The sequence below is a fragment of the Nicotiana tabacum genome, chromosome 6 (assembly GCF_000715075.1).
Source record: "Nicotiana tabacum cultivar K326 chromosome 6, ASM71507v2, whole genome shotgun sequence".
In the NCBI taxonomy this organism is placed as follows: domain Eukaryota; kingdom Viridiplantae; phylum Streptophyta; class Magnoliopsida; order Solanales; family Solanaceae; genus Nicotiana; species Nicotiana tabacum.
The window spans coordinates 182355309-182378460 of record NC_134085.1 but is presented as its reverse complement, the minus strand read 5'-3'; the positions used below and the strand labels follow the sequence as shown (position 1 = coordinate 182378460).

General features: G+C 36.2%; 1 protein-coding gene across 4 annotated transcripts in view; it reads left to right on the top strand.

Moving 5' to 3' along the window:
- The window catches only part of LOC107781582 (intermembrane lipid transfer protein VPS13), an 89555-nt gene that overhangs the window by 9953 nt on the left and 56450 nt on the right, over positions 1 to 23152 (top strand). For all 4 annotated transcript variants that reach the window (XR_012711014.1, XM_075256080.1, XM_075256079.1 and 1 more), the window contains exons 4-11: positions 999 to 1111; positions 3707 to 3800; positions 10965 to 11008; positions 11157 to 11225; positions 18712 to 18770; positions 19556 to 19748; positions 20807 to 20875; positions 20973 to 21052. Coding sequence is in view for 3 of the 4 variants with exons in the window: in XM_075256080.1 (XP_075112181.1) it covers positions 999 to 1111; positions 3707 to 3800; positions 10965 to 11008; positions 11157 to 11225; positions 18712 to 18770; positions 19556 to 19748; positions 20807 to 20875; positions 20973 to 21052 (721 nt within the window). In the remaining variant the exon portion in view is untranslated. The remainder of the gene's footprint in view (positions 1 to 998; positions 1112 to 3706; positions 3801 to 10964; positions 11009 to 11156; positions 11226 to 18711; positions 18771 to 19555; positions 19749 to 20806; positions 20876 to 20972; positions 21053 to 23152) is intronic.

The window sequence follows — 23152 nt, the reverse complement described above, 5'->3', positions numbered from 1 at the left end:
AGCTTTATGTCTATGTTCGTACATTCAACATGAGATTCCAAACATTTATTTCCACTTTGTGTTGAATAAAGTGATTGACATCCTTCTATCTCTTCACACAAAGGCAGCAAATTAATGTTACTTGTGCTTTTCCTGAACACCTTGTCCTATATTCATCCTATCACCTTCATTTTTGACTTTTTATTAATGCCAAATGTTTAAACTTTGTTCACTGTTGTAGCTTGCTCATCTGATATATTCCCCCGTCAAGCACTATCCGCTTCTTCTTAGTAACATTTCACAGTTATTCAATGTAGCTCTCCGTAAGGTGTTCACTTGTCCGCCCTCACCAATTTTTGACATTAGTTGGTATTACTTAGTTATATTTAAGTATTGTGAAGTAATATAGCAAACATTAGGGAAGCTTAACTTTGGCTGATATGGTTAGTGTGCTACATATAATCTTAATTTCTGGTAATCTTAATTCAGGGCACCCGAGGGTGTGACCAAGTGGTCAATAAAACAGGGAATAACCATGAGGTCTCAGGTTCAAAACCCAATTGAGACAAAAAATACTAGGTGGTTTCTTCCCATCAACTTAAGCCTTGGTAGGAAGAATTACCTGATGCTTGTGCTGGTGGGAGTAGCAGGTAACCGGTGGAATTCGTTGAGGTGCACGCGAGAAGGCCCTAACACCAAAAGAATCAGAATCAGGAATTTTTGTCATCTTTCTGATTCCACTAAATGCATGCCAAATAGCTTTTGTTGAATTAATGGGATGTCAACTAGATTTTAATAGAATTCGAAGTTTATTGCTCATAGAATTCGAAGTTTATTGTTCCTTTGACTTTGGTTTCTTTCTACTTTTCCCGTTTGCTTCCTTTGAGTTTGATGCTTCTTGATGACTTTGTAACATTTAGGCCATTTTGTACTTATAAAAAATCTATAAGCTGTTTTCTTAGACATTGTGTATCCAAGTTTTCTTTTCTTGATGAGATCCTATTTGTTTGCTTTTGTAGGTCATGTTGGTAAGTTGAGTATTAAAATTCCGTGGAAAAAGCTTGGCTGGGATCCTGTCATAATCAGTTTAGAGGATGTATTAGTGTGTGCATCTCAGCGGGACGAGAAAGAGGTATTATGCCATTATTCACTGTTGCTAATCTTTTTGTTTATCTTAAGTAAATTCAACATTAATAATGATGAGTAAAAAAAGAAAAAAAGGGCAGCCCGGTGCGCTAAGCTCCCGCTATGCGCGGGAAACATTAGTAATGATGAGTGTTCAATAAATATCAAAAAACTCAAACTGAACCTTGGAAGATGAATCAAACTGGCTCGGAAGATCGACATGTAGTTGGTACGATTTGGTTTAGTATGAATTATAGAACAAACCAAACCGACATGACAATACTATCTATTTTATATATACTAGTTTTCTAGTACGTGCGTTGCACGTGAATATTGCGTCAATAAAAATTATTAAAACCTTATATTCTTCACCATATAAATAACTATTAATAGAATTAAAGCAATAATTGAGGTAGAATTTAATCAAAAAAGCAAAGGCATAGTAAAGATATGAACTACATATTAAATGTTGTGCCAGAACAAATTGATCCTCATTTAAAATAAAATTGGAATTTCAAAAAAACAGTTGGAGCTTCCTAAATTTGATTTCACCTATAGACACCGCATTGAGCTTTATAATTCAAATACTCTCATACTATAAGAATTGTATGACAATTGACAAAAATATACTAACATATAGGTGCTTGGTCCTATTGTTACCATTGAAAAGTAAAAGAACAAAAAATTTTCATCTCAAATTTGATCAACGACGCTCCTTAATCAACAAAAGAGAATAAAATAAAAGAAATAAGAGCTAATTTAATCCATACTCACCATACATATTGGCAGTATAATGCAATAAAAATTTCCAACTCAAATTTATTCGAAAAGAACTTGTGAATGAAAACTCATAACATAGATACTTTAGAGGAAGAGAAACAATAGAAGAATATATACATAAAAGAAGAAAGGTCAGGATCGAAAATACAACATACCCAGATCATTCAAAATTAACACTACTTAAATACAACCACATACAATGATTGTGATGGTAGAGATTTGACATTATTTTATGATTTTTTGGCACATCAGGAAAAGTATCAAAATCATTGGTCTCAGGAAACACTAATATTCGTGCTTGATGAAATATTGATAAAGCGGCTAACTCATACAATTAAAGCAAGATGGAATGCTTAGTTTATCTTGATACAACTGCATACAGTGTTATATGAAGTAGTTTCTCTTGGTTATTTTCGATGGAAAACCTGTTCCAATTTTTTTTTTTATTAGCCATTCATATAGCTTCATATGTATATGAATCTTTTCTGTAATTTGAACTCTATTACGAGTTTGTTTTAGTGCCTGCCTTACGTAGGAGATCGGAATCTCCAATTGCATTGAAAAGAAATAGGAGTAACAAAAAGTCACATTAGAAAATTCATAGTAGATCTCAAAAACCTAAATATTAGTTAAGTAAAAAAATAAAAGTATTAATTGTGATTCTTTATTCCTTTTTAACCTATGCATTTAAGGAAAAACAAAACTCTTAAAGTGACATTGCTGGAATATGCACCGATCTAAATGAATTTGGAACCAACTCATTCTCCTCTTCCATTTCCTTTTTAAATCTTACGGAAATTTTGATCTTTTTAATAAGAAACAAACACTTAATGTCTATTTACAATTTTATCCAACACAAAATGTTTATACGAAGGGTAAAAAAGGTGAACGACATTTCGATAGGGGCTTCGTGCTTTTAATATATATATATATATATTAATTCTCCTCTTCAATTTTCTTTTTAAATGTAACGGAAATTTTGATCTTTTTAATAAGAAACAAACACTTAATATCTATTTACAATTTTATCCAACACAAAATGTTTATACCATTCTAACAGGATGGGGCTTGCTCATTGACATACTTTGTTATGAGGTTGTAGGAGTGCGACGAACTTAGACCAAGTCTACATAAACAACCTAAAGGCTTGGTCTAATATGAAAGTAGAGTAATGATCAATATAATTTTATAAGAAGGCTAAGAAAGAGGCGAAGCTAGCTGTCACGGCCAGTGTTTTAAAAGGCATTTTCGGGGCGAGCCCTAGGGCGAGGCGCACCAAAACGCCCCGGGGCGATGGTGTGGGGCGAAAGTCTCAAGAGGCGTAAGCCCAGCAATTCGGGGCGTACTCCCTTGCGTTCGGGGCGCATTTTTCTAGTGAGGCGTAAGCCCCAAAGATTTTTTCAAATTAAAACAAAATTTGTTGAATAAATCCTTCATATAATACCCAAATTCTAAAAATTCAGCTTGGTAATTACTCGAAAGTTTTAAAAAGGACTGAAATGCATTAAATTTAAAAGTTAAGACCTTTTTTATTGATTGAAGCCAAAATTCATGGTCTTTCCTAATTCTTTATCTTGTCCGCTAGTCTGCTAATATCTCCCAAAAGCAATGAATATTCACTTTTTTTACAAATACAAAGAGAACTACATTCTCCTTCATAGCAGCAAGTTCAAAGTGCAAATTGCTGGTTAGTCATCCTTTGCTAAAATAACCTGACATATACATGCATGTACGTGAAAAGTTACAACTTTAGTTCCCTATCTCTCTTATCTTTTTGCTTTCTGAAAGTTTTGGTGCAATTTTCTTCTCATGCTTATGACAGTGGAGGATGGATGAAGTAGAGAGAAGAGAATTCGCTGGGAAAAAGGCCAAACTTGCTGCTGCAGAACTTGCAAAATTATCAAGACGAGTATGTGGTGAGTGCTTTAGCATCTTATATTTGAAAGACTTTAACTGATTACTTTAATTGAAATGTATATTGAAGCAAAGAGACTTAAGTGACTTTTGAGACTAGAATATTCCGACAGTGCCATTCTACTGGAATGTATAAACATAAAAGAGAAGAGGTCTCGATTAACTGTTGGTAAGTTCACAAGGAAAAACTCCACAATCATGCAATAACTAAAACCGTTTGACCACATTGCTCATGGTGTGATATGTACAAAGTGATGAAAATGGTCAGCATGACGACTTATTATCTAGATTTAAGAATTGAAATTCTCTACATTGACGAGAAAGGCATTTGAATCTATTTCTTTTCACTTTTTTAAATGAAGGATCTGAAAGAATTGATTTTCTTTTCATTATCTCCAAACAACTAGTTGAAATAATTTTTTTTTTTAACGTAAGAGAGTGAGAGGAGAACAATTCGAAAGAGTTGAGCTCTCCTTGACTCCACATTCAAGTGATCAAGTCCTTGCTTCTCGGGTTCGTAGCACCAGCATGAGCTACTAGCCATTTTGTCCGTAGCACCAGCAGGAGCTACTGGCCATTTTATCTCTATGATCATTAATCTCATGTCCTCTCTTAGGCTCGACAACTTCATAATTATCATAGTAGCCATCAAGATTATCGCAATCACCAATTTCATCGGTCATTGTAGGCATCACTAAGAGCAGTATGAATGAGATTGTGGAGTATTACTTTCTTGCACCTTTCCATGTTGTGATCCACTTCTCAACTTTCTACTATATTTCCTCCTCAAGTATGATTCATTAGGATCAGCAAACACTCTAAAGTCATAAGTTGAAATTCTTTTCTCTACTACTATGTATGACATATTTTACAATTCCACTCATTACTTTTCTTGAACCTGCAAAAAGCAATTTGGAACAAAAGAAGTAGATAAGTGGATAAAAGAGTGGATAAAAGGACCTCACAAGCACTCTCTTTACTTGTATCACTCAAATTGTAGTACTCAACCCTCGTGTATACTTTATATCAAGGCTTTTTACATGTCACACACACATGCTTTCTACGACTCAAGGGATGCTCCTTAGTCTTTTCCAGGAACCAACTCCTCAAATGCTCAAAGCACGTTCAAAGTATTAGGTCCAGAATGGAGTTTAGGTTGAAAAAAACAAAAAGGACAATAAAACTATTGCCTCCGTCGCAATTTCAGTGGCATACTTTCCTTCTGCCATGTGAAGCGGAACCTTGGCGTAGCTGGTAAAGTTGCTACCATGTGACCAGGAGGTCAGGGGTTCAAGCCGTGGAAATAGCCTCTTGCAGAAATGTAGGGTAAGGTTGTACACAATAGACCCTGTGGTCAGGCCCTTCCCAGGACCCCGCGTATAGCGGGAGCTTTGTGCACCGGGCTGCCCTTTACTTTCCTTCTGATATTGTCCCAAAATAGATGTCATGCTTCCTTTTTTTTAGAAATAAATTAACTTTAAACTTTTCATTTTGCCCTTGATGATAAGAATTATAGCCATTCAAATGTCTGCCTTTTTTAGGCCACAAATTTCAAAAGTCTTTCTTTTTTAAACCCTTGCCCATTCAAACACCGCCACATAAATTTGGACGGAGCGTGCAATCTGGGTAGGTAGGTAACATACAATTAGTCAATGAAAAGAGAAGGTAAAAGGCACACAAGGAATAGACTTAAATAAGTATGAACGAATACTTACCTTATCTAGCAAGAAGTATAAGATCCATTATTTGGAATTGATTAGGGAAAATCTGTTGATTAGATTCAAAAAGGTATAACATCCAGAAACAATCCAAAACTAATTTTAACTCAAAAACACAAGCAAAATCAACTTGCTGTTGCAGGGTAAAAGAAAAATGCATTTGCATTTATTAGTGATGCATTCATACCCCAAGTGGACTTTTGAAATTTGAGGACTTAGGATAAAATCCTTTAATGTAAAATTTGCAGAAAAACCTTTTCCTCGAAATATTTTCTGCAATATTCTTCAACCCAAACTTTGATTTTGATTACTTCCATTTAAAAACTAGGTTTACCACCACCATATTTCAACGACCAACAAATATAAATGAAATTCATGGTTTTTGGGCCCTACATTGATCTTGGTTTTTCATTATAAATAAAAAAAAACAAAGGGTGTGATATAGACAGGTTAGGACTTTTCATGCGAAATGAATTTTGAATGATTACTTACAATAATGTCGAAAATCTTACTTATTCACTGATTAGGAAGTCAATTTGATTGAAAGCTTGATTAATCTTCATTTTGCCTCTCTTTAAGTCTTTGCTTAAGCAGGAAAATTAGAGTGTGGCAGAAGGTCGATAGTAGGGGAATTCACTTCCCGGAGATTTCTACTTTTTCTTTCAATTACAGAAGTTATCTGATTGTCCTTTTTTTTTGGGACTAAATAGCATACATACTTGATAGAAAGATAGTAAATGATAAAGTTGTAATGTTAATGCCTTCATCTCATCTAAAATTAGATTATTTGAACTCGACATGCAATTGTTAAGTGTCTTTCATAAGTATTTCCATACTTTGATTTCAATTAAATAGTTTAATGATGGGGGTAATGGAAGATGTCGAGAAGTTAGTGGTTAAAATTAGTGGACGGAACACAATTTTCCACAAAATTGTGAACCAATATGAGATATGATATATTGACAAGTTGAGGATTACCGGAATTTTATGTGAAGACACGAGTAAGCTATTAAAATGAAAATTGTCATATTTACAAGAATTTGCTGGAGACGAAAACATGGAGACGACCATTTAAAATAGACCGCCTTAGATTTTCATATCTAGAGAGGTAATGAGTAAAGAGGCCCTCCTCGATTGAGAAAATGGAGTAGGTTAGATTTTGAAGGAGATAAGGCCAGATAGATTCCATATGGTTTTCTATAAGCATTGCTGATGATCAGAGATGATGTGATCGAGGATGTTAATTTTTTTTTCACCAGCTAGGGAAGTTTGTAAAGAGTTTCTACGCTTCTTGCGTTGATGTCAAAAAGTTAGGAGCCGAAGGTTTTAGTCCTTTAAGCTAGGTGGAAATTTCTACAAGTCATTTTGAAACTTCTAACAGAGACATTGGAAAAGATAATTTGTAGGTTAGTGGCTGATATGCAGATGGCTTTTGTCAAAGAACAATAAATCATGGACACTGTGCTCATCGCAAATAAATGCCCGAACAGTAGAGAAAGCCGGGAGAAGTTGGCATCATGTGTAAGCTGGACATATAGAAAACCTAGCGATCATGTCAGTTGGTCCTTCTTGTTGAGTTTAACTGATTAACAAGAGATGACTTTTTGGGAAAAATGGGTGAAATGGATGAGATTTTGTATTTCCGTATTGAGGTTCTCAATGATAATAAATGGTGCCTTAGATGATTTTCCCTTCGTAGAGAAGGTTGAGACTAGGGTACTCTTGTCACCTTTCCCTTTTTTTTTTAAGGTAAGTTAACTTTTTTTAAGAAACTTCAAAAAAGTGCCAAGGGGGTGCCTTCAAAGTACAAGCAAAACGTCATAGGATAGCAATTACTAATAAAGCTTCTACATTTCCATAAAATCTAATAACTGCACCAAGTCTTCTACTACCCTTCCCTTACACACAAAATATAGAGATTCTGCAAGCAACTATTTTTAGCGTAGGAATCTGGGTCCTCTGATCTTCAAGGCATCTTTTGTTCCCTGACTCATAAGGGAATGGTCATCCATGTCGTTTTCTTCCTTTTGCCTACCGATTGGCCCTACCAACTTTCCAGCAGACTTCTATCACTAACACGATTTGACATGACCCATTTCACACCATAGATATTAAGGAATCGATCCCAGATCTGTCTAGTCTGCCGGCAATGAGGAAACAAATGATTTACAGACTCCTGATTGTCAACATCCTCCTGGATATGTAAAGACTAGCTGATTATCTCGGAATGCCTTTAGGGGCAAATACAAGGTTGTTTCTTTTTGGCAAAGCATCATTGAATGATTTGAGATCTTGTAGGCTAGAAGAGACAGTATCCATCATTTGGAGGAGAGTGACATTGATCAGTAGTGTACTTGATTCACTCCCACCTACTTGAAGTCTCTATTCCTATTCCAGGTGCTGTGCTACAGTCCCTTGATAGGCTGACAAGGACCTTTTTATGGGAAGGAATGAAAGAAAAAAGGTCATTCCATCTAATAAAATGGGACATTGTGACTGGAAAAAGAAAAGGTGGGCTTGGCATCAGGAATCTTAAAAGAATCACAATAATAACTTATTAGTGAACAACAACTACAAACCCAGTATAATCCCATAAGTGGACCTTATCCCTACGTAGAAAGTAGTGAGGCTGTTTCCGATAGAACCTCGACTCAAGAAAAGATGAAAGAAAGAGTAGTAACAAGCAGTAATAACAACAAGAGAATAAGAAAGCTAAGCGAAAGGAACGATATGTAGTCGTAGAAATCTAACAATAATGGAATACAAGACTAACATTAATATTACTGAAGTGGGAATAAACACTCTCGACTACCTACTAGTCTTCTACCTTAATTCTCGACCTCCACCCTTTCCTTAATAACTTATTAGTGAAATAACTAAAATGGCTATGGAGGTATGATAAGGAAGAGGGTGAGTTGTGGAAAAAGGTTAGAGCTTGTAAGACCGGGAAAATGAAGTTTGAAATACTAATCCTGTGAACGCTCCTCATATTTTACATTATGGAAACATATTAGCAGCCTTTGGTCAGATTTGAATCAAACACTGTAATTCGGTTGGGGGAAGAAAGAAGTACTAACTTTTGGCAAGATGCTTGGAGGGTCACACTTCTCTCAAGATCATATCCCTGGATTTTTTTAGTTTGGTTGTGGATACAGAGGTCACAAACAATCAGTATAGAATAGAGGGTGTGGAACCTAAACTTTAGAAGACAATGCTGAGGTGAATAGGCTAGCCCAATTACTCCATGACATTTAGCTCTACATCAGCAAAGGACTAGCAGAGATGTGGACACCTCAAGGATGGAACATCATTTTTAGAAGACAAATCAACGATTGGGAAGCACAAAGAGTGGTTGAATTCTTCTGTGCACTAGAGCAATTTAGTGGATTACAAGCAGGTGAAGATTTACTATGGTGGCAGTGTAGCAGTAAGGGTTTATTCAAAGTTAATGCAGCTTACAAGAGGATGAATTACTCCAACCAACAGATAGCTAATTGGCCTTGGAAACACATCTAGCAGATAGCCAATTGGCCTTGGAAACGCATCTGGAAAACAAAAATTCCTCACAAAGTTGCTTGTTTTGTGTGGCTACTGGCTAAGGAAGCAGTCCTTACACAAGATAATTTGACGAAAAAGGGTTTCATTTTATGTTTTTGATGCTTTTTGTATGGGGAAACAGTAGAGACAGTTAACCATCTTTTCCTTCACTGTAAGATAACATCTCATCTATGGAGAATTATTCTTAACCTCAAAGGTATTTCCTGGACCATGTCTGGGAAGGTTATAGATACTCTTAAAAGCTGGGAGGAAACACGACTACAAGCAAAGGACAGGACCAGATGGAGAATTATACTTGCTTGCATTTGGTGGACAATTTGGAAAGAGAGAAACTCAGATGTTTTGAGAATGTGGAGAATGGGGAGCAGAAGATCAAGTTAAACTTTATTTTGCTATTGCATTTTTGGTGTAATCAGATCTACACAATGATACTGACACCATTATTGATTCAATATAGAGAGTGTCAGTGATAGTTAGAGACTCTTGTGTATATGGTTTTAGTACTATCTAAGTACTGTTTTGCTACATATGAAATATAGAAAAGTTACCAGTTTTAAAAAAAAGAACATGTACATTTGGGTAGAGAAAAGGCAGACTCACTCACATGACAAGGACAATGCAGTGGGGTTTTCTCAGTTGTGTCATGCTGTAAGTGGTGAAATAATGGGGCAAATAGCTTTCGTCAATTACCATAAAAGGCGATTTGGAAATCAATTGCTCCATATAGAGCATCATGTTTTTTGTCGGTAGCAGCCTATGAAGCATGTCTCGCCTAAAACAACTAATCGATAAAGGAAATGGCCATGTCCAATAGGTATTTCTTGTGTTTTGGAGAAAAGGAGATCAATAACCACCCGTTCCTACATTGGAGTGCAGCAAGACAATTATGGGTGCTTTCTTTCCATCAATTTTAAGATAGCACTAGGTTATGCCTTAGACAATACAAGCGTATTGGTTTGCTACAGGAGTTGCAGTGTCTCTAAACCACTAAGAACATACTGGAAAGCACAGTATGAGTTTGTTAGGTACTTTGGAATGAGAGAAACTCAAGATGTTTTGCAGGCAGAAACAACTCAATGTTGAACCTCAAGTGTATGTGTTTAGGATTTTTTTGATGGTGGTGGTGTAGGGGCCCGCTCGTGCTCCTTGACTATTCCATCAGGTACCTGCTACCTCTAGCACACATACCGGATAACTCTACCCACTAATGTTTTGGCAAATGGAAGAAATCACTTGTTTTTTTTTTGTTTTCGCTGGGATTTGAACTTGAGACCTCATGGTTGTCATCCTACTTCATTACCCAATAGGCCATACCCTTGGGTTAGATGTCTAGGATTACTGGCTTCTTTTTGCAATTTACGAGATCTTTTTGATGAAAACGGTATGAATGTCTTTATTAGCTCATTACAGGAGTAACTTTGTATAGGGGATCCCTTCCTTTTTGTTTTTGTACAACATGACCTCTCATTTTGTAATGTCCAGCACTAGTTTAGTACGTGGCTATTTCTGTTATTAAAAGCTTAATTTACTGATCAGAAGGAAAGATGGTGGCATCTGAGTGTAGTATTCAATTTGCTGCAGCAAAATAACCACAAGCTTGGTAAGTCCTCTCAGGACTAGGGCCACTTCGATTTTTTTTAACTATACGGTTAGATGATTGAGGACAAAACTTAGGCTACTTCCTTTTTCCTAATTTTGTCTCACTACAGAATGTCTATTATGTTCATATTTAGTGTAGCTGTTTTTGGTTTAATGTTTTATGTTAAGCTTGTATTCCCTACATTAACCTTAGTCTGTTTTCTCATAGTAAAGGTTAACACTTTGATTGTCTGTACGTTTAATTTCTATATTCTTTTGTGGACTTCTTAAAAAATCTTTTGGTTTTTGCAGATAGTCGGGCTGGAAACTCATTTACGTCATACATTACTGCAAAGGTTGTATTATATATTTGTTGAAGGCGTTGACTGGACCCGCTGGGCTCTTTCTTTTTTGCAAATTTCTTTGGCTTCGTTGTGCTATTTAGTCGTGTACCCATTGGCTTTTATTCTTCCTCTAATACTTTTTCTTGATTTCCTTCTTCAGGTCCTTGACAACATCCAGTTGTCCATCAGAAATGTTCATATTCTTTATCGTGACATGTTGACCTCTTCGGTATAGTTCTACCTAATTGTATTTGAGATTGTTTATTTTCCTTGTGTACTCATTTTGCTTTCCGTTCGAATTCGTGAGCTTGTTGGGCTATTCTTTTGGTCCTTAACTTTCAGAATTTTGCAATCCTTCAATGCTAGTTTTTCTTTTTTCTCCGGGCTCCTCCCTTACCTTATTGTCCTTCATGTCCCTTGTTCGTCAAATGCACCTAATATCTAGGATGAAGCACATAAATTTGGCCATAAAAAGAGTTACTAGAAATAAAAGAGTTGGGAAGACACATCTATGAGTTTCTCAAGGAAAGAAGCCTTTTATGTGCTTTCAATGTGAGGTCGACTTTAATTAAGGGAGATGATTTACAGCTTGTGTCAAAGAACTAGCCAGATTTTATAGGCAGATGTGTGATGTGAATTCCAACCTTATATTTGCTTAGGGAATTCTTTTTGCATGTTATAATGTTTATTTATCCCTTTTTGTCTGTTTTTAACATTGCGAAATTCAAGTCCAGAGTTATAGATCTTTCTTTGCATGTCATTCTGCCTACTAGTTCTCTTATCTCTACAACTCTTGCCCTGAACAAATGTGGTGTTTTGAGGCTTTTAAATAAGTCATTTCTTGATGAGTTAAGTTTGATTACTGCTCAATAAAAAAGAGTCCGATCCTATAGTTCCTTCTCTCCTTGCTATAGAGCTTTTACCTTGTCTATTTCTTCTCTGTCTATGACCCAAAATTGGAGTGAAGCTTTTGTCGATCCTAAACGGAAGTTGGTTTGGGAACTTGTCACTTCACCACCGGATGAGAAGTTGGTTTGCTGCAAATGGGTTTTCACTATGAAACACAAAGCTGGTGGCTAGATTAAAGCAAGATTTGTGGCTGAGGATCCATTCAGAATTATAAAGTGGACTATCAATAAACATTTCCTTGTTGCTAAAATGAACTCAATTAGAATTCGTTTGTCTTGTGCAGCTAATATTGATTAGGACTTACAATAGTTTGATGTGAAGAATGCATTTCTTCATACAGACTTAGAAGAAGAGGTGTGTATGGAAATTCTTTCTGGATTTGATACGGAACATAATCATGGAAAGTATATAGACCGAAGAAAGCCTTATACGAATTGAAGCAAAACCCTAAAACTTGGCTTGACGGATTTTGCAAAGAAATGATCTACTTTGGACACCCACAAAACAATGCTAATCATACTCTCTTCATAAGACAATCAAAGCGGTAAAGTCACTCTTCTCATAGTTTATGTTGATGACATTGTAATTATGGGAGATGATAAAGATGAGATTATTTGCTTGAAGAAGTTGTACGCACAGAAGTTAAGATCAAATATCTTTGGAAATTGCAGTACTTCTTGGGAATTGAGGTTGTCGGATAAAAAAATGAATCTTTATTTCTCAAAGAATGTATATTGTAGATCTCTTGAAAGAAATTGATATGACAGGTTGCAAACCAGTAGAATCAACTATTAAAAGCAATCATAAGTTACAAACATGAGTTGAAGAGTCTATTGAAAAGGAGAGATATAAGAGGTTAGATTTTTGTTTTTTGTTTTTTTGAGAAGGTAACGTAGTTGTGTATTAATAATAACAACACAAAGGGTGTGTAGTTCTCCATGTTTACAAGGAAGAAGAGAGGAAAAACAACTCTTTATCCTTTATCTTCTCACAAGGATTCTTGTACATCAAAGATAGATTCAGGATATTCTCCATATTCTTGCTTACACCAAAAATAAAACAAGACCAAACATTCATTTTCAGTTTCTGGATGTTAGTGGACTTATATTCAAAGCATGTTGATTTCTTGCATCCCAGATTGTCCACCAAATGCAAGCAGAGACAATCCTTCATCTATCTTTATAACTAGAAGAGATGCTCCCTCTATTCCAACAAGCTAGAACCTCAAGTATTCTCCTCAACATAGCCCACCCGATACCCCTCAAGTTGATGAATATCCTTCATCATTGAGTAGTCCAGTTGCAATGTAAAAGAGATGAGTGATTGTCTCTGCCTCTTGACCACCTAAGTAATATCCGGAGAAAAGTTGGTAACCTTTCCTGATAAGGTTGTCCCGAGTTAGAACTGTTTTTTTTGCCAACAACCAAGTAAAGCAAGCAACTTTGTATGGAATTTTTAGACTCCATATCAGTTTCCATCGCCAACACCCAATTTGGTTGTTTAAAAGGTTGAACTCCTTGTAGGCAACAATGATGATTTAACTGAAAACTCTTCCTTGCCTATGCCATTGCCACATTATACAGTCTTTACTAGTTGAGGTCCCTTTGAACTATTCCAGAGCATTATAGAATTCTATTACTCTGTCAATCTGTAAGTCATTAATTAGTCTTCTGAAGGTTATATTCCAACTTTGATTTGCCCAAGCCTCCCAATTTTTGCTACTTGCGACTGATTTAGAGAATGTATGTCTAAACAAAGTTATTCCAAAGATCCTTGACCTAGCCAATTGTGTTCCTAGAAAGATATCTTCATTCCATTTCCAACTCTAAATTTGGACTTGTGCACTAGTTTGGGCTACAAATTCCTGATAGATTTCCGTAAGCTGACCCTATAAGAATTGTTAACTGCTTTGGTTGTCCGTTCTCCTTCAATCCCATATTTTTCCTTAGTAACATCTCTCCATAGTGACTGGACTTTTGCTACAAATGTCCATAACCATTTCATTATCAAGCTCTGATTCTGAGCTTTAAAATTCTTGATTTCAAGACCCCCTTCCTTCTTGCAAGCTAAGTTAGATTCTCATTTAACCAGATGAATTTTCTTTATATCACTATTACCTAGCCAAAAAAGTTTACTCTTAAAGCATCCATCCTTTTCATTACATTAATAGGAATGGAAAATAAAGACATCATAAAGTAGGCATAACATCTAGAACCGAATTAATCTATCCCCATGGATAGATACTGATTTTACCAGTTAGATAGCTTCTTCTCTTATTTTTCTAGCACCTCATTTCATATCCCCTTTGATTTATTCTTGACCCCCAAAGGCATCTACCTCTTATGATGGCCATCTACTATGAATCCACTAGTTTATTCACCACTTTCTTGAGTCTTTGTTAAAAGTTTTGAGAAAATTTTGTAGACACTACCAATTAGACTGATAGGCCTAAAATCTCTCAAACTCCTTTGCTCCCACCTTCTTAGGTATCAATGCCACGAAGGTAGCATTGCAACTTCTTTTCAAAGACTCCTTGTGCATGAAAATTCTGCACAACAGCTACTACATCAGTGCGTACCACATCCCAGCAATGGCTAAAGAAAGCCATAGAATATCCATCAGGTCCAGGAGCTTTATCCCTTGCATGTGCCTTAACACTACTCCATATCTCTATTCTTCAAATGGACTTTGCAATATTTGATTTTCCTTTGGAGTAATAATAGGATAGGTCCTAACATTAACATGTAGCCACCACCCCTCTACTTCGGTATATAGTTATCGGTAGAAAGTGAGTATTTCTCTAGTAATTCTATAGTGTTGACGGAAATTGGTCCTTTAACTATTAGCTGGTCAAAGTTGTTGTCTCTTCTGTGAGCATTGACAATTCTATGAAAGAATTTTGTTTTCCTGTCACCTTGTTATAACCAAAGAACCCTAGGGCTTTGTCTCCAAACCACCTTCTCATGTTTTGCAATCTCCTAAAATTCCATAGACAAGACAATTCTTGTACATATTTCTTCTTCATTCAGGCTTCTTTGATCTTGTATTTCCTCCAATTCTACAAGTGGATTAATGATACTCGCTTTCTCTAATTTCAAGTTTCCTTGAGCAGATTTAATCCATTCGTTAAGCTTCTCCTTCAAAGCTTTTAGTTTAAAGGCTAGAATAAAGTCAGGCCTTCCTTCACCGACAAAAGAATCCCATCACCCTCTTATTCTATCTCTGAAACCGCTAGTCTATTAGCCATGAGTTTTTAAATTTAAAATAAGACTTAACAGGTTCCCTATTTCCACATTAGAGCATCAGAGGAGTATGATCAGATTGTGAGTCTGTGGAGTGTTGATTGTTTGATGTTTCTGAAGCTTCATTCCAATCCACTGAAACCAAAAACCTGTCTATCTAGCTGCAATACCATGCCTATCACCTTTCCTCCAAGTGAATGTTCCTCCTGAAAGATGATGATCCACCAATTCCATGTCCTCAACAAACTCTGAGAACTCAGTCATTGGTTTGTTAGTTCTGTTGCAATTTTTCTTTTTCAATGGGAATCTAATTGTATTGAAATATCCACATACCGCCAATGGCATAGGAAAAAACCCCTTAGCTCCTGCCACTTCCTACTAGACTTTTTCGCTTTCTTTTTCATTTATCTCTCCCACACTAGACCAGATATAACTTGTTCAATCAGTTTGGTAAGTCTATGATCCCGAAATTCTCATAAGCAAGTTGTTTTTCACATTTTGCATATCTGAAGTCTTCGCTAGGAAAAATTCTCCTTTTCACCAAACTTGGTCACTTCCAGGTAGAAGCCTATACGGATGCGGATTGGGCTCTACCTATACAGATGCTGATTGGGCTGGATGTACAAATGATAGAAGATTTACGTCTGGTTACTGTACACTCATAAGAGGGAAACCTTAGTTATTTGGAGAAATAAAAACACAAAGTGTACTTGCTAGATTAAGTTCCAAGGTAGAATATAAAGCTATGTCCCGGCGTGTTTGTAAACTTCTGTGGCTACTAAACCTACGGGAGGAATTGAGATTGTCTGAAAAAGGAAAACTTTCATTGTATTGTGATAGCAAGGCTGCAATCAATATAGTTCATAATCCTGTTCAGCATGGCCAGTGTTCTAAAATGTGGAGGCGCGAGGCACAATTTCTTACTTAGTACGAGGCCAGGCATAAGCTCCGAGACATGGGGCGTAAGCCCCGGGACGTGGGGCATAAGCCCCATGGATCTTTAAATTTTTTAATTTATAAATCAATAACTTAATAACACGAAAACATAGAAAGCACATTAAATTTTTAAGAAAATTAAAAAGAATTAAAGAAACTCATAAAAAATAAAATATCTAGCATGTTTTTGCAAGTATAAACAATGCAATAGTGTTTAAGTTATTATGAGATACAAATCAACTATAATGTCTGTATTGTTGAACAATTAGAAAACTACAATTTCGTAAAAAATGTTATCAAACTATACATTATACCTCCTTAAAAGTAAATAATCAATAAGCTGTATCAATATTATAATTTAAAACATCACTCCTTCATGAATAAATACAAAATTGCTTTCAAATAGCAAACATTAAAAGAATGATAATCTTGAGAGATATAAGACTAAGACATGAAAATTAATAGCAAGTGAAAATATAAACTTCAACTATCTATTCTTAGAAGAGGTTCACTGGTATTCACCATGACGATACTCTCAATTAGTAAATCTGCAATACCATGGCTCGTTATTTGAGTTACTCTCAATCTTCATGCTTCTATCGATGAAAATAGAACATTTATCACTTATTAGTTAAAGAATTTTGATGGTCAACAGTACTAATTACAGAATTCGACACATGATTTGTATAGGAACTATTAGGCGATCCTTAGGCATTGGGCGTTTGACATGTTTAAGGCGCACAATCGGGCGATTGAGGCGTAATCATCACAAAAAATAAGCTCCACACGTGAGCCTTAGGGTGTTTTTCTAATCTTGAGTACCAAGAAAGCCTTTTAAAATTTTGAGCATGACAGAATGAAACATATTGAAATTGATCGACACTTCATCAAAGAAAAGATTACAACAGTTTCTTGACTTTGCTTCATGTGTCATAAGAGAAACAACTAGTTGATGTGCTTACTACAGGTTTCAACAAACGATCCTTTCACACACTGGTTTGCAAGTTGGGGATATGTGACATCTTTGCACAAACTTGAGGGAGAATATTGATTGTAGGAGGATTTTTAGGCTTGATTCTAACGTAACCATTTTTATTTGATTTGATTAGCCTTTATTCTCTTTCCTTAATTAGTCATAAGAACCTTGTATAAGTAGCATGTTCTTGGGATGTAAATATAAACACAGAAAAACAAGAAGCCTTTTTTTCTTCTTGAGATCTTCAGTTAGCTCATCTATAAATTGGATAAACAAGTAGGGCTCAAAACCGATCTCTCGTATAAACACACGATTATAGGACCTCTTTGTATTTTGTATCTGTTATTGCTCTTCTCATATGGGAAGATGCGGGAAGCGAGGCTCAGATGGTTTGGGCATGTACAGAGGAGAAGCCCAAATGCTCCAGTAAGGAGGTGTGAGCGGCTGGTTGTGGAAGGCACAAGAAGAGGTAGAGGACGGCCTAAGAAGTATTGGGGAGAGGTGATCAAGCAGGATATGACGAGGCTTCAGGTTTCCGAGGACATTATACCTGATAGGAAGTTGTGGAGGTCGAGTATTACGGTTGTAGGCTAGGAGGTAGTTGAGTCTTGCGTTACTTTGTGTCTTTGTGAGCCTAGTCCGGTAGGGTTTTGTCTAAGATAGCTAGGGGTAATGTCGTTTCTTACTATTTTCTATTTTCGACGCAGGTTCCACTTACTAGCCATTGTTTTTGCTTTGCATTTTTCTTCTACATTTTATGTTCCTATTTTTCCTATGATCTCCGTGATGAATCTAATATTCTCTCCTTTTGTCTTTTTATTATCTTGAGCCGAGGGTCTTTCGGAAACAGCCTCTCCACCCCTTCGGGGTAGGGGTAAGGTCTACGTACACACTACCCTCCCTAGAGCCCACTTGTGGGATTCTACTGGGTGGTTGTTGTTGTTGCACTACTATTCTCATAATAGCGATGGCTCATTCATATATATATATATATATATATATCCTTTACGGTATTTATGCATTCAATATATGAATTCCTTTCTTCTCCATTTATATATACTGAAATCTTTTCTATATGTTGGAACATTTGAATGCTTAATGATTCATAGAAGAAAGAAACGAAACAAGAAGTGCTCGTTTCATCTAAATCTTGGATCATGTCTAATGATGTGTGGAAAATACAAATGAAGATTCAAATCAAGTAACCTAAAAAGCATGCTTTTTAGGTTAGTCTAACCGACATGTACAAGAGTAAAGCCGATTCGTTATTGCATAAGAACCCATACAAGTCAAAGGAAACTGGATGTCAGGAAAGGGGAGGGGGGGATACTATGGCAATCAAAACAACCAGATCAGTCAGAAGTTGAAAATATTAGCAAAATTAACCTCCTGAGATCCTTAAGAAAATGTATATTAGCCTTTATGTGTCAGTAGACAATATAATGAATTTCTAGTACACTTTTTTTTCTATGAATATTTTTTTTTTCTGTATTATATTGCCCTGAGATGAGTTTATATGGAGTAACATAGTTAGTGAGGATTCATATAGCCGATTCCAACTTGTTTGGGATTAAGGCACAGTTGTTGTCGTTGTTATGTATATTAACCTTCATGTGATGTTCCAAGCAATTACTTGTTTCCTTTTTTGTCAGGCAGTAACTGTGTTTGGTATGAAGCTGTCAAGTTTAACAATTATGAGGCAGCTAGTTAGGTATGACTCTTATTGGTGTTGTATCTTTTCCATGTTCTCTTCATGCAGTCACTTACATTGATGTATTTGCTATGTTTGAAAAATATATTGTTCTTTCTTAACAGTGTAAACTCATATTTCTCATGCATGAGATAGTCTATTCAATGCAGGAAGAATTTTGTGTTCCTCCTTGGAACTGGAATTCCTTAATGCTTAAAAGGCGGGTATGATATTAGAGGAGTATTAGGCCCTTCTTACAATGCCAGCAATTATTTGGTCAATGTTTCTATCAGTCTGTGCATATCTAGAGTCAGGCTTCAGCGTGCTAGAGTAGTTTTATAAATTTGCTTCCAGATTGCAATGGGTTGGGAAGCTATTCTGTACGGTTCTGTATTTGACATGTACTAATTTGTCATTATCTAAGTACTAGTCAATCTCATTAGAAACTAAACAAATTGTTTTATGATGGTATACTTTGAAGTCGCGGAGATAATTATTTTTTTCTTTTCCAAAAACAATTTCTGTCTGTTTAACAAATGGCAGTTACAGGTGTTTCTTAATCAATAAAAATCACAACATGTTGTCTACCCTAATTGGCTTACATCACACCCCTAAGGGTGCAGCCCTTTCCCAGACTCTGTGTGAACGTGGGATGCTTTGTGCACCGGGCTGCCCTTTTACAATATGTGCTTCATTTGTGCAAGAGTTATTTCCGCAAATATTGGCTGCAAAGCATTCTTTGGTTTTTAAGAATCAACACCTGCACCATTTGTGTCGTTTACCTTACTTGTCCTTTGTCCATTTAGTGGGAAAATGAGAGATGGGCGTGTCAACAAACTTGTTGAAGTAAAAGGATTGGAACTCTACTGTAGTACCTTCCAAAGTACTGATGAGGTGATGAGAGACTATGCAGTGGATTCTAACAGTAAGGGCAGAGAATCGGAAGCAAATGATGACAAATATATGTTGGTCCCACTAGATGTATCTTTGTCTCTTTCGGTATGTGAATCTGATACTCAACCTTTTGTTCTGTTGTTAGTTGTCTATTCCTTTTGTGTTTTGAATTAAAACAAAAAAAGAGAGGTCATACTTGGGTTCACCTATAATCAGCACTTTCTAAAATGAGTTACTTTATTGCTTTCTTTGTTATATAGGTTAAAATTAAACGGACCACTTGTGAGCTTCCCAATAATTGACATCTAATAAGTGGTTCCATGCCTTTCTTTCCAGGCAATAGGTAGCAGCTTTTTCTCCAACATCACTTAACCATCAACTATACCTCAATTCCAATTACTCGGGATTAGCTATATGAATCGCTATATCTATTTAAGGTGCATTTTATTTGTTAACCGCATCCCTAAATGTAAGGATTTAAGGTGCATTTTATTTGTTAACCGCATCCCTAAATGGCAGTTTTTCATCTCCAAAATGTAACTATGATGTAAGGATGCTTCTGTTTTGATGGATATCTTTTCATCAACTTCTCCTCTTGTATTTGAACTGTTAAATGTGAGCAGTAGAAATCCTTTGAAGCTTTTCTTATTACTGTGCTAAGTCTAAATCGTTCAATAAAAATTTGACTGAAGCATCAACAGCATTCTCAAGTCTTAACTTATTTTCCAACTGAAGTTGAGCCATACTTTTATTTGATATGCTTTATGTGATGTGCAGATGATATATGTTTTATCAACCGGCTACTTATTTGCGGCAAAACTGGATTCAATTCCAATTAAAGAAAATGAAAAACCTGTACAGATGACCCCCCACCCCACCCCCCCCCCCTTTCCTACTAAAAAGTAGAACCAATGGTTCAACATGATTGTGTGCTCTATATAGTTATTTAAAAATTTCTTTCTAGTTATAGTTTTCTTTTCCACTGGGGAAATTTGCCTTTGACTTAGATCTGTATTAGATTTTGGAAGAGTTAGCCGGCCCTTTTAATGGGCTCATACACACTTATTTATATTACAAGGTCAAATCAATGTGTCGTTCTGTTTTTATACTTTATGCTTCTTTTATTTATGTTTTCTAATGAGCTGTCACCAATTCTGATATAGGTGAACCGTTCAGGAAGGCTTGAGAAAGATGTTCCGCAATACTTCTTAAGTATAGAGTTGAATAATGTGGTTTGTACAAGATATTTCCTATCATTTTAAAGAATTTCATTTGCAATTCAGTATCACAGTAACATAGTTGTTGATCTCCTTTTTCATTGCACATTAGGTTGTTTCTCTGGATGAGATTCAAATACAACAAATCTTGAGCATTTGTGACTATTTGCTGACATGTCAATTGAGAGAGAAGTAAGATGTCACCATTCGCCTCGTGTATCTTTTAGTTAATATCTGTTCGTTGAGGAGCTCAATAATTTTATCTTGAACTATTTCATTTTCACTCTTTGAATTGAGACATTTACTTCGTTTTTGTTATGTTTCCCCTTTCCATTTTTTGTGATGAAGAATATTTCATTGATGAAAGAAGGATTGAGAACTAGATGTCAGCCTAGAAAAAGTTTACAATAGTAACATTGATTTGCTATTTGTCTATCTTTCACTTTTCTAACTAATATCTTAGATTTCTACAATATTCCTTCCCTCGAGCTTCATCTTTCTCAACGGAAGTTTTGATTGCAACAACTCAAAGCGGAATCTGAGATTGTTTAAGCCAAAGCACTCGATGTATTTTCATGATTACCTGAGCTGTTTAAATCTTGTTTATGGTGCATGAAAGAATCTTTATGCGAATAGAATGGTGTGCTAAGCTGTTGTATTACATTTGCAAACAGCTTATAGGGAAAGCATGTCTGGTTTATTGATATTCTCATCTCCATAATTACAAATGATATTGCAATAACAAAAAAGGGATAAAATCCCCAAGACATGTGAGCACTCGCTAGAACTGAGCTATACAAAAATATAATTCTCCAGAAAGCTCAATAATACTCGGTATAGAATTTGTGCTCCACAACAAAGAAAAGCAGCATGATGCTTGGCGCAGTATCCCCTCTCTATTAGTATTGAGCAGTGCTAACATGGACTGGAAAAAGGAAAAGTGACGTGCTATCATTTGAAAGTTAAGTGCAACTATTGGGTAAAGCATGCAGCTGCGTATATGTAGTTTGTTTGTTTCGGCTTTTGACGACATTACCACATGTTTTCCCCCCTCTATTTTTTGAATTTCGTACAGAGACAAATATCTCCACTAAGGTTTACTTCCTCTTATTGATGTGCAAATATCTCCACTAAGCTTTACTTCCTCTTATATATGTGCAAGATATAGGGAGTGATGCTTCTCATAAGAGGTGCTTCTTAGCTTGTCGCGCTCCTTAATGTTCCTTGTATTGCATGGCTTAGTATTGGAATATCAACACGTGATTCTCCCCTAATCACATCCAATCATCAATGAATCCAAAAGCCACTTGTATACAGTGGTTTTCCTCCACTGTCACAATGGATACATTACTTTTTTCCAAAAAAGTTTCAAATATCTGCTCCCAAATCCTCCCGGAATCGCCTCTTGACCTCCTGGTCTGATCCTACGTGGGGCGCATGCGCTAACCACGTTTACAGTAAACCCTCCATCTACAAGCTTAATACTCATCAACCTATTATTTACCCTCCTGACCTCGACCACTAACTCCCTGAGTCCCCTGTCAGCTAAAATACCTACCCCCTTCTTGCCCCAACGCGTCCTGAGTACCACAATTTATACCTGTCTACATCACATGCCCTAGTACCTATCCATCTAGTCTCTTGGATACATGCTATGTTGATCTTCTGTCTTCCTTTTCTGAAGAATCTTACCTAACTCAATAGACTTCCCCGTCAACGTCCCTAGGTTCTAGGACCCGACTCTCAGCCTAGAGGCTCCCTTAACCCCATTCCCCCCCGCCGCCCGCCCCTCCTGAGGATATGACCTTGCTCTCACATCGTTCGCCACAACCACTATAGTCTAAAGGGGTATTAAGTAAGCACTACTACGAAAAGCAAAGAGCGACAACAAAGGAATATAAGCTAAGAGGCCGAAGGCTTAAAAACTCAAATAATTCAAGTAGCAAGTACCGAAAAACACACAAGTCTACCTAGAGCGATCAATCCAACTACAGGTAACACAATCAAAGGTTGCCGGCGCAGGCAAATAGAACACAAGAGATATATAACAGATCTTGGAGAACACAACAGGGAGCAAGGTACACGCGTCTAACAAAGAAGAATAGACAATGAACACGATACGCACAAACAGGATACACACTACTAATATCAACTAATATCAAAGAACGAATATGCAGTATAAAGTAATGGACTAGGAACGTTAGAACTTGGTTTTGTCGTCGAGTTGTGAATTTCTTTTTTATTCTGAAGTTGTAGATAAGTAAAAGATTGATTTCCTATATAGTATGCTAT